General features: G+C 40.9%; 1 protein-coding gene across 2 annotated transcripts in view; it reads right to left on the bottom strand.

The window, feature by feature from the left end:
* LOC100488482 overlaps positions 1–12,899 on the bottom strand; it is a 127,034-nt gene that overhangs the window by 16,375 nt on the left and 97,760 nt on the right. For both annotated transcript variants that reach the window (XM_031895347.1, XM_031895348.1), the window contains exon 21: positions 10,524–10,603. In XM_031895347.1, coding sequence (XP_031751207.1) covers positions 10,524–10,603 — 80 coding nt within the window. Of the gene's footprint in view, positions 1–10,523; positions 10,604–12,899 lie in introns of those variants that run through there.

Below are 12,899 nucleotides of genomic sequence, written 5' to 3'. Positions count from 1 at the left end.
CAATGCATAAATAAATTAGCATAAGCTGGAGCCATGGCAGCACCCATTGCCGTACCGGAAACCTGGAGAAAAAAATCATATTCAAACCGAAAATAATTCAAGGTAAGTGCTAAATGCAAAAGTTCCAGTACGAATGAAATTGGGGGCCCCTGATATGTATCCATTGACTCCAGTGCAGTCCGAGTGGCCGCCAAGCCCTCCTCATGCGGTATACAGGTATATGACTCCAGGGGCGACTTTTTTACATCCCCATACGGGTAAGCGTCTCAATATAAGACATCATATCACTTGTACTACATCTTTTGTCATTTATTTGATTACTTGTCCCTGTGGTTTGTCCTATATAGGGAAGACTGATCAAACGTTGAGGCTGCGTATGGATGGTCATCGCTCTGCTATTAGTACAGCATTTCGTGATGGGGTGACCAATAAACCTGTGGCAAAACATTTTTTAGAACAGGGCCACAGGTTACCCACCTTTCGCTATATTGCAATCGACCATGTTCCCCTACCCAGGAGGGGGGGTGACCGCTCCCGTTTGCTCCTACAAAGGGAAACATTCTGGATTAAAACTTTAAATACATTATCCCCTTTTGGCCTTAATGAATATTGCTCTTTTTCCTGCTTTTTAAATCAACGCTAGATGTTTGTGGGGTTTAGATTCTAGGGCCCTTAATTTAAGGTGATGGGCCAGAATATAAATGGGAATTTATGGCCAGTGGTATGCTCATTATAATTCTCCTTATGGTGTTTGATATTGTTTTCTCCTTGGTACAGGGTTTCTTTTAATTTTGACACATGACTGGAATGACTTGTGCCATTGGGTGTGGGTTTGTGCTTTTATCTATTTATAGCTTTGATGGTTTTTACATGTTTAAGGTCTTGACAAAGGCCCAAGATGGGGGCCGAAACGTTGACCTATTTCTCCATGTATTAAGTTTTTTATATATTTCAATAAAAGCTAATTTTTAAAGGATTCCCAGTGTGCACCGCTATACCTGTGGACTTTATTGAAATTGCTTAAATCGGTAGCACCTGGGTCAATTAGCCATTTGCTAAGGAGTGCTGAACCCTCGTGGTTTGTATATATATATATATATATATATATAATAATCATCTGTGGCCAGCACACCCTTCAATGTTTCATCAAAAATGTTTTTATTGTAAATATATTGTTAAAACCAACGTTTCGGTCCTTATTAGGACCTTTCTCAAGGATAAATATAAATATATATATATATATATATATATATATAAAATACTACACTATGTGCCTGATTCACTAAAGGGCGATAAAACGTGCGCTATATTTATTGTGCGCTAAAATTTTTACCGCGGCTTAATTTTGGCGATTTTTCCGCACGATTCACTATAAGCATACTCGCGCTTTTTTACAAGCGATATTGCATGCGTTATTTAACTCGCGAAGACTATTTCAATGCGGTATTTGCTGGTACATGTGCTAAATTACGCCCGCGAATAGTCGCCGCATATGAATGGTAGCTTAGAAATAGTGTATAAAAATTTTCGCCGCATATAAATGGTGTATATAAATATTAGCCACATATAAATGGTAGCATATAAATAGTAGATGCTTATAAATAGTAGCCACTAGTGATGAGCAAATGTGTTCTGGTTATCTTTAGTGAAAAATTAGCAAATCTTTCGAAAGATCCACGAAACAGCAAAAATGTTGTGCGGGCAAAAAAATTGTTGCTGTGACTATTATTTTTTGACGCTTGTATAAATTTTTGGATTTGCGGTGAATTTTTGCGTGGCAAATTTTTTCATGCGTTTTGCCATTGGCAGATTGTTTTGCGAAACGCATGAAAAAATCCGCCGCAAAAAAATTCAACGCACGTCCAAAAATTCGCTGCGAATCCATGCCTGGCGAAACATTTCATCACTTGTAGCCAAATATAAATAGTCGCGCAAATGAACGCACGCCATGTTAGCCATACACGCCAATACTTGCAGAAAATTACTGTATTAAAAATGAACATTTCCCTGCAAACTGGCGGCTGCGTCACTCTAGGGGAAACACATACTTGAATAAATAACACTGTAAGTCCATATTTTATTGCAAAAAATCATTTACTGTACTTTTGTATAATTTTTCGCCTGCCTGTAGTAGGTGTTAATTTTCGCATAGCCGAATGCGATATTTAGCGCGCAAAAGTTATAGTGAATCATGCGATCGTATTCTTTTCAGCGCGGAAATTAATGCATGCGGTAAAACTAGTGCGAGAAATAACCCATGCGAAAATGGCGATTTTTCGCACGCGATAATACTATGGTGAATCGCGCGCAAATTATTTTGCGTTTTTTAACGCAAAAAAGCGTGCGATAATTTTTATCGCACTTTAGTGAATCAGGCCCTATATACAGTATATATCCTTTTTTCTCTAGCCTTTGGTGCTGGTTAAATTTGGGAAGTTGGACTTTTCTCCTTTAATGCCCAACAAAGTTGGTCCACATTCAACTGAATGAGAGAAAGATATTTCAGGATATCATGTGAAAACTCATGGACAAGATTCAATTCAAAGAGAAAAAACTTTTCTCATTATGCAGTTCCAGTTTTTTTCCCATAGACTTCAATAGGGGTTCCATGTGATAAATATGAAATGCATTCATATTAACATTACTTTAACCCTTGAAATCTTAGAATTAAAAAAAAAAAATATATAAATTGAAAAAGTGCTAAGAATAGCACTCTCATCAACTGTGCATTTGCTTATTTTAAAGGTTTACTTATCTTTTAACTCCAGGACTCAATTCAATGAGAAAAGGTTATTGCAAGGTTTGAGAGATATGTTAATAAATATGAATTTAACTACATAATTACCTTTTCACATTTAACTCTTTAATTGCCAATGCCTAATGATATGTGGGAGATAAGATGCGACAAAGTGGAAGCTTTGAGGTGATTTTCGGAAATGTCATCAAAAATGCCAACTTTAGTAAAGCTTTAAGGCTTGGTACATTAGAGTAGAAAGACATGGGTACCCATTTTGGATTTAGGAGAATGTGTATTTTCTGAAAATATATGGCTTTCTTGTGTGAGCATACTTATTTGTAGCTTTATCTCATATAAAATTATATAAATGTGTTGATTTTGAAGGAGCTGAAATGACAGAAATGATAGATTGTATGGGGTATATTCACCTTAGGTAAACATATTGGGTATCAAATTGTTCAGTGGACCCTTGGTGTTCATATTTAGGGTGTTTTATCTTGGTACTATCACATGAAATCTCTTGGACAAAATTCAATTCAAAGAGAAAAAACTTTTCTCTGTATTTAGTTGTAAGTAAGTTATTGTCAGGACCTGCCTGTGCGCGAACTCTGAACTGTATTTTAAACGGGTCCTGCATTACCTTGCTGAGCCCCAGGAGACCTTGAGGATCCGGTCCTACACATATTGTTAATCACTCTTCTTCCTGGTTGCTTGATCATTAAAGCCTTATGCCTGAGTCCTGCCCGTGTTCCTGCCTGAGTCCTGCCCGCGTTCCTGATTGAGTCCTGCCTGAGTCCTGCCCGCGTTCCTGACTGAGTCCTGCCCATGACTTGCCTGAGTCCTGTCTGGTTCCTGCCTGACTCCTGCCAGTGTTACTGCCCGACTCTTGCTCGTGTTCCTGCCTGGTTCCGTGGCTATAACCTGTTCCTCTGCTCCTGCCCCTGACCTCGGTTGGATCTCCTGGTATTGACCTCGGCCTGTTTATTCAGCTTCTCCCTGTCTTCAGCCTACCCCTGACCACTGCCTGTTATTCAGACACTCCTTGCTTGCTGCCAGTTCAGACCCTCTGCCTGCTATACGGACTTGTGTTGTGTGGCTGCCTGCCTCTGACCACTGGCCTGTTGTAAGGACTTTCGTATCTGTTTAATTCTTTATTCACTCCTTATAATAAATCATGTTTCACCAAAACATGTTTTCGGCCTATCAACAAGTGAAGTACCCACTCTATCCATATTACACAGCATATAAGCTCCTACCTGCCAGCCACCAACCTGTGGCTGCACCTGACAGTTATTCAGTTTCAGTGCTGTAAGAGTGCAATATCTCCCCCGCCCAATAAAAATAATACAGTATGTGTGATCTAGAGTAAATTTGTTGAAACAGTGTTAGTGTCTGTGTCACTTAACTTTAAACTGATTGGCAGGAAGACATGCAGGAATGTTGCTATGTTTTTAATGGGCCACACATTCTCCCTCTTTGTTAAAGGAACAGTAACACCAAAAAATGAAAGAGCTTTCAAGTAATATAAATATAATGCACTGTTGCCCTGCCCTGCTCTGGTAAAACTGGTGTGTTTGCTACAGTAACACTACTATAATTTATATAATAAGCTACTGTGTAGCCCCGGGGGCAGCCATTCAAGCTGGAAAAAAGGAGAAAAGGCACAGGTTACATAGCAGATAACAGATAAGCTCTGTAGAATACAATAGTGTTTTATCTGTTAGCTGCTATGTGCCTGTGCCTTTTCTCCTTTGAATGGCTGCCCCCATGGCTACATAGCAGCTTATTTATATAAATTATAGTAGTCTTTCTGAAGTAAACACACAACTTTTACCAGTGCAGGGCAGCAGCACATTATATTTTAGTTACTTTTATACACTTTTATTTTTTGGTGTTACTGTTCCTTTAATTGCTTAGAAGTGGGCGAATGAAGCAGAAACCACAGATCTGCTTCTGTACCAGGTGTTTCATATCATAGCATATAGCATTCATGGGCCTGGGATCCCTTTTATCCACAGGTTGTAAATTCTACATTCTATGGTATTTAAAGTGATGTTGTAATGGCAAATTCTGTTAATGCCTTGAAGAGGGGCCTGGATGAGTTCTTGAACAAGCATAGTATCCACGGCTATTGTGATACTAATATCTACAGTTAGTATTAGTGGTTGTATATATAGTTTATGTACGTGAGTGGATAGATAGGTCAGTGTGGGTCTGTATGTGAGTGTATAGATAGGTCAGTATGGGTCTGTATGTGAGTGTATAGATAGGTCAGTATGGGTCTGTATGTGAGTGTATAGATAGGTCAGTATGGGTCTGTATGTGAGTGTATAGATAGGTCAGTATGGGTCTGTATGTGAGAGTGTATAGATAGGTCAGTATGGGTCTGTATGTGAGTGGATAGATAGGTCAGTATGGGTCTGTATGTGAGTGGATAGATAGGTCAGTACGGGTCTGTATGTGAGTGGATAGATAGGTCAGTATGGGTCTGTATGTGAGTGGATAGGTCAGTATGGGTCTGTATGTGAGTGGATAGATAGGTCAGTGTGGGTCTGTATGTGAGTGTATAGATAGGTCAGTATGGGTCTGTATGCGAGTGGATAGATAGGTCAGAATGGGTCTGTATGTGAGTGGATAGATAGGTCAGTATGGGTCTGTATGTGAGTGGATAGTTAGGTCAGTATGGGTCTGTATGTGAGTGTATAGATAGGTCAGTATGGGTCTGTATGTGAGTGGATAGATAGGTCAGTATGGGTCTGTATGTGAGTGTATAGATGGGTCAGTATGGGTCTGTATGTGAGTGTATAGATGGGTCAGTATGGGTCTGTATGTGAGTGGATAGATAGGTCAGTATGGGTCTGTATGTGAGTGGATAAATAGGTCAGTACGGGTCTGTATGTGAGTGGATAGGTCAGTATGGGTCTGTATGTGAGTGGATAGGTCAGTATGGGTCTGTATGTGAGTGGATAGATAGGTCAGTATGGGTCTGTATGTGAGTGTATAGATAGGTCAGTATGGGTCTGTATGTGAGTGGATAGATAGGTCAGTATGGGTCTGTATGTGAGTGGATAGATAGGTCAGAATGGGTCTGTATGTGAGTGTATAGATAGGTCAGTACGGGTCTGTATGTGAGTGGATAGATAGGTCAGTACGGGTCTGTATGTGAGTGGATAGATAGGTCAGTACGGGTCTGTATGTGAGTGGATAGGTCAGTACGGGTCTGTATGTGAGTGGATAGATAGGTCAGTATGGGTCTGTATGTGAGTGGATAGGTCAGTATGGGTCTGTATGTGAGTGGATAGGTCAGTACGGGTCTGTGTGTGAGTGGATAGGTCAGTACGGGTCTGTATGTGAGTGGATAGGTCAGTATGGGTCTGTATGTGAGTGTATAGATAGGTCAGTATGGGTCTGTATGTGAGTGGATAGATAGGTCAGTATGGGTCTGTATGTGAGTGTATAGATAGGTCAGTATGGGTCTGTATGTGAGTGGATAGGTCAGTACGGGTCTGTATATGAGTGGATAGATAGGTCAGTACGGGTCTGTATGTGAGTGGATAGGTCAGTATGGGTCTGTATGTGAGTGTATAGATAGGTCAGTACGGGTCTGTATGTGAGTGGATAGGTCAGTATGGGTCTGTATGTGAGTGGATAGATAGGTCAGTACGGGTCTGTGTTTGAGTGGATAGGTCAGTACGGGTCTGTATGTGAGTGGATAGGTCAGTATGGGTCTGTATGTGAGTGGATAGATAGATTAGTATGGGTCTGTATGTGAGTCGATAGATAGGTCAGTATGGGTCTGTATGTGAGTGGATAGATAGGTCAGTATGGGTCTGTATGTGAGTGGATAGATAGGTCAGTATGGGTCTGTATGTGAGTGGATAAATAGGTCAGTACGGGTCTGTATGTGAGTGTATAGATAGGTCAGTGTGGGTCTGTATGTGAGTGGATAGATAGGTCAGTGTGGGTCTGTATGTGAGTGGATAGATAGGTCAGTATGGGTCTGTATGTGAGTGTATAGATAGGTCAGTGTGGGTCTGTATGTGAGTGGATAGATAGGTCAGTATGGGTCTGTATGTGAGTGTATAGATAGGTCAGTATGGGTCTGTATGTGAGTGGATAGATAGGTCAGTATGGGTCTGTATGTGAGTGTATAGATAGGTCAGTATGGGTCTGTATGTGAGTGGATAAATAGGTCAGTATGGGTCTGTGTGTGAGTGGATAGATAGGTCAGTATGGGTCTGTATGTGAGTGTATAGATAGATCAGTATGGGTCTGTATGTGAGTGTATAGATAGGTCAGTATGGGTCTGTATGTGAGTGGATAGATAGGTCAGTATGGGTCTGTATGTGAGTGTATAGATAGGTCAGTATGGGTCTGTATGTGAGTGGATAGATAGGTCAGTATGGGTCTGTATGTGAGTGTATAGATAGGTCAGTATGGGTCTGTATGAGTGGATAGATAGGTCAGTACGGGTCTGTATGTGAGTGGATAGGTCAGTATGGGTCTGTATGTGAGTGTATAGATAGGTCAGTATGGGTCTGTATGTGAGTGGATAGATAGGTCAGTATGGGTCTGTATGTGAGTGGATAGATAGGTCAGTATGGGTCTGTATGTGAGTGGATAGATAGGTCAGTATGGGTCTGTATGTGAGTGGATAGGTCAGTATGGGTCTGTATGTGAGTGTATAGATAGGTCAGTATGGGTCTGTATGTGAGTGTATAGATAGATCAGTATGGGTCTGTATGTGAGTGTATAGATAGGTCAGTATGGGTCTGTATGTGAGTGGATAGATAGGTCAGTATGGGTCTGTATGTGAGTGTATAGATAGGTCAGTATGGGTCTGTATGTGAGTGGATAGATAGGTCAGTATGGGTCTGTATGTGAGTGTATAGATAGGTCAGTATGGGTCTGTATGAGTGGATAGATAGGTCAGTACGGGTCTGTATGTGAGTGGATAGGTCAGTATGGGTCTGTATGTGAGTGTATAGATAGGTCAGTATGGGTCTGTATGTGAGTGGATAGATAGGTCAGTATGGGTCTGTATGTGAGTGGATAGATAGGTCAGTATGGGTCTGTATGAGTGGATAGATAGGTCAGTACGGGTCTGTATGTGAGTGGATAGGTCAGTATGGGTCTGTATGTGAGTGTATAGATAGGTCAGTATGGGTCTGTATGTGAGTGGATAGATAGGTCAGTATGGGTCTGTATGTGAGTGGATAGATAGATCAGTATGGGTCTGTATGTGAGTGGATAGATAGGTCAGTATGGGTCTGTATGTGAGTGTATAAATAGGTCAGTATGGGTCTGTATGTGAGTGTATAGATAGGTCAGTGTGGGTCTGTCTGTATGTGAGTGGATAGATAGGTCAGTATGGGTCTGTATGTGAGGGATAGATAGGTCAGTATGGGTTTGTGTGTGCTGGGTTTACTTGGAAGGGTTAAACTTGATTTTTTGGGTCTGTATGTGAGTGGATAGATAGGTCAGTATGGGTCTGTATGTGAGTGTATAAATAGGTCAGTATGGGTCTGTATGTGAGTGTATAGATAGGTCAGTGTGGGTCTGTCTGTATGTGAGTGGATAGATAGGTCAGTATGGGTCTGTATGTGAGTGGATAGATAGGTCAGTACGGGTCTGTATGTGAGTGGATAGATAGATCAGTATGGGTCTGTATGTGAGTGTATAGATAGGTCAGTATGGGTCTGTATGTGAGTGGATAGGTCAGTACGGGTCTGTATATGAGTGGATAGATAGGTCAGTACGGGTCTGTATGTGAGTGGATAGGTCAGTATGGGTCTGTATGTGAGTGTATAGATAGGTCAGTACGGGTCTGTATGTGAGTGGATAGGTCAGTATGGGTCTGTATGTGAGTGGATAGATAGGTCAGTACGGGTCTGTGTTTGAGTGGATAGGTCAGTACGGGTCTGTATGTGAGTGGATAGGTCAGTATGGGTCTGTATGTGAGTGGATAGATAGATTAGTATGGGTCTGTATGTGAGTCGATAGATAGGTCAGTATGGGTCTGTATGTGAGTGGATAGATAGGTCAGTATGGGTCTGTATGTGAGTGGATAGATAGGTCAGTATGGGTCTGTATGTGAGTGGATAAATAGGTCAGTACGGGTCTGTATGTGAGTGTATAGATAGGTCAGTGTGGGTCTGTATGTGAGTGGATAGATAGGTCAGTGTGGGTCTGTATGTGAGTGGATAGATAGGTCAGTATGGGTCTGTATGTGAGTGTATAGATAGGTCAGTGTGGGTCTGTATGTGAGTGGATAGATAGGTCAGTATGGGTCTGTATGTGAGTGTATAGATAGGTCAGTATGGGTCTGTATGTGAGTGGATAGATAGGTCAGTATGGGTCTGTATGTGAGTGTATAGATAGGTCAGTATGGGTCTGTATGTGAGTGGATAAATAGGTCAGTATGGGTCTGTGTGTGAGTGGATAGATAGGTCAGTATGGGTCTGTATGTGAGTGTATAGATAGATCAGTATGGGTCTGTATGTGAGTGTATAGATAGGTCAGTATGGGTCTGTATGTGAGTGGATAGATAGGTCAGTATGGGTCTGTATGTGAGTGTATAGATAGGTCAGTATGGGTCTGTATGTGAGTGGATAGATAGGTCAGTATGGGTCTGTATGTGAGTGTATAGATAGGTCAGTATGGGTCTGTATGAGTGGATAGATAGGTCAGTACGGGTCTGTATGTGAGTGGATAGGTCAGTATGGGTCTGTATGTGAGTGTATAGATAGGTCAGTATGGGTCTGTATGTGAGTGGATAGATAGGTCAGTATGGGTCTGTATGTGAGTGGATAGATAGGTCAGTATGGGTCTGTATGTGAGTGGATAGATAGGTCAGTATGGGTCTGTATGTGAGTGGATAGGTCAGTATGGGTCTGTATGTGAGTGTATAGATAGGTCAGTATGGGTCTGTATGTGAGTGTATAGATAGATCAGTATGGGTCTGTATGTGAGTGTATAGATAGGTCAGTATGGGTCTGTATGTGAGTGGATAGATAGGTCAGTATGGGTCTGTATGTGAGTGTATAGATAGGTCAGTATGGGTCTGTATGTGAGTGGATAGATAGGTCAGTATGGGTCTGTATGTGAGTGTATAGATAGGTCAGTATGGGTCTGTATGAGTGGATAGATAGGTCAGTACGGGTCTGTATGTGAGTGGATAGGTCAGTATGGGTCTGTATGTGAGTGTATAGATAGGTCAGTATGGGTCTGTATGTGAGTGGATAGATAGGTCAGTATGGGTCTGTATGTGAGTGGATAGATAGGTCAGTATGGGTCTGTATGAGTGGATAGATAGGTCAGTACGGGTCTGTATGTGAGTGGATAGGTCAGTATGGGTCTGTATGTGAGTGTATAGATAGGTCAGTATGGGTCTGTATGTGAGTGGATAGATAGGTCAGTATGGGTCTGTATGTGAGTGGATAGATAGATCAGTATGGGTCTGTATGTGAGTGGATAGATAGGTCAGTATGGGTCTGTATGTGAGTGTATAAATAGGTCAGTATGGGTCTGTATGTGAGTGTATAGATAGGTCAGTGTGGGTCTGTCTGTATGTGAGTGGATAGATAGGTCAGTATGGGTCTGTATGTGAGGGATAGATAGGTCAGTATGGGTTTGTGTGTGCTGGGTTTACTTGGAAGGGTTAAACTTGATTTTCTCAACCCTATGTAACAGGATCATCCCACTGAATATTTTTCCAGTGAATATGTTCTGTCTTCATTTGTATCTAAAAAAAAAATTCTGTCTTTGTTCTTTGCTTGGTTCTTACCCGTCCATGTGCAATTCAGTTAACAGAAATAAAAAGGACTCCTTTATATCCATTATACATTCTTTGATGTTTCGTTCAGTCTAAAGAAAAAAAATATACATCAACAAGGAATGAGAATTAGAAAAGTTAGCTTACGGACAAGAAAAGGTTAAACAATGACACTTTATATCCAAGTTCTCAGCAAAATGCACTGTTAGGGGACAAAGATGTAACAAAGTTTGGTCTCACAGTATTTCTCTCCTCAGCAAATATTAGGCTGTTAGCTCCTCCTGCCCACACTGGGCAATCACATAATGCAAAGCCCAAGTTCTGCACGTTTTTTACAGTCTTTACAGTGTATATGAGGTGATGGCATGGCTTGATGTCAAACAGGTGAGGTGAAGTCTTTACTAAGCAAGATGGCACCCATAGTGGTGTTAGAATTGTGTTATTTTTACATTTCAGAACTTGGGAAAATTGCTCTTTTTGAAAAACATTTATAGCAGTTTCAGAGACTCCAAGTGGACATTTAACCCTTTATTTGCCAAGCACGTAAGCTGTCCGTGCTGGCAGAAAAAGGCTCTATCTGCCAAGCACGTTCCCCATATGTTCTTGAGTAGATAGAGGTTTCTTTCTGCAGAGGCAACTTCTGCCACCTCTGCAGAGAGTCAGAAGTGATGACAGCCCCCCTGGGCAATGTCATGTCAGTGGACAGTGTCATGTCAATTTTTTGACGCAATCATTGCAGGCCCGACCTCCAAGCAGCATCTTGTCCTTTTGGATGTTTTATCTTGGTTTCTAATGAAATGTGGGAGATAAGATGCTGCAAAGTGGGAGCTTTGAGGTGTTTTTTTTTAAAAAAGTCATAAAAAATGCCAACTTTAGGAAAGCTTTGCGGCTTGGTACATTAGAGTAGAAAGGTATGTACCCAGTTTGGATTTAGGAGAACGTGTATTTTCTGAAAACATATGGCTTTCTTTGGTGAGCAAACTTTTTTGTAGCTTTATCTAATATAAAATTATGTATATGTGTTGATTTTGAAGGAGCTGAAATGACAGAAATGATAGCTCATATAGAGTTTGTACACCCTGAGGCCCTTAAATGCCACATACTGTTGTATTATCTTGGTACCTAAAGGTGTTTGGGAGATGCGATGCTGGAAGCTTTACAGTGATTTTTGGAAATTTTATCAAAATGGGCAAAAAGATTTGTGGCCTGGTACTTTGGAGTAGAAAGACATGGGTACCCATTTTAGATTCGGGGGAATGTGTACTTTCCAAAAATATATGACTTTTTTAGCTGAGCGTACTTTTTGTAGCTTTATCCCACATAAAATGATGTAAATGTGTTTATTTTGCAGGAGCGGAAATGATAGATCATATGGGGGTACTTTCATTTGGGGCCCCTACATGCCATATACTTTAGTAAACCTATGCACATTGGGTATCAAACTGTTCATTGGCCCCCTGCTATTTATATTTAGAATGTTTTATTTGGTTACTTCATGATCTGTAAGAGATAAGATGCTATAGACTGGAAGCTTTGTGTGATTTTTCAAAAATGTCACAAATAATTATAAAAACCGATAACAGTTTTACCTATTCTGGAACAAAATCTGTTCTTTCTAAAATGTATTGTTTTCTAGGGTAAACCTACTGTTAGTAGAATTTTTGGCCTTGAAATCTAAAGAATGCAGCTTTCTAGAGCAGTGCTTTGGAGATCTGGTATTGTACTGCTGCAAATTATTGATCTATGTGAGAAGTCTCCATGAAACTATGAATATTTGGTATTGGAGCATTCAGAAGAAGTGATGAGCAAATCTGCAAAATTTGCAAAGTGTGGGTGCAGCTTTTTTGTCACATGCAACTGTTTTGACTTGACCGCGTCTGTTTTTACAAATCTTTTATGTAATTACTGTAAGTTTTAATTAAGCCACCAGGTTGGTAAGGGGAATGCCCCAGAAGAAGCTATATGACGGAAGGTAAATTAAACCCCTTTCTCTTTGGCCAATGAAAAGGGAATAGTGCATGACACTAGGGAGCCTGAAGTAGGCCTCAGTAAGGTAACTGTCAGGAGAGATTAACTAAGGCAGTGGAAGGAGATATTTATAGGGGTTCACTGCAGATGGTAAGAGTTATTGACAGGGTAGCGAAACAAGCATCTGATGCTCCAGTGAGGAGAAAGTAAGGGACAAGTGTCCCGGCGGTACTCGCCCAGTTAGAGATAGGGACTGTATAGTTACATAGGGTTGAAAAACGACTGTCAAGTTCAACCATTCCAAGTAAACCCAGCACCCACAAACCTATACTGACCTATCTATATACTCACATACAGACCCATACTGACCTATCTATCCACTCACATACAGACCCATACTGACCTATCTATCCACTCACC

This window comes from Xenopus tropicalis, chromosome 1, assembly GCF_000004195.4.
Source record: "Xenopus tropicalis strain Nigerian chromosome 1, UCB_Xtro_10.0, whole genome shotgun sequence".
NCBI classification, from domain to species: Eukaryota; Metazoa; Chordata; class Amphibia; order Anura; family Pipidae; genus Xenopus; species Xenopus tropicalis.
This window is presented reverse-complemented; position numbering and strand designations above follow the sequence as displayed.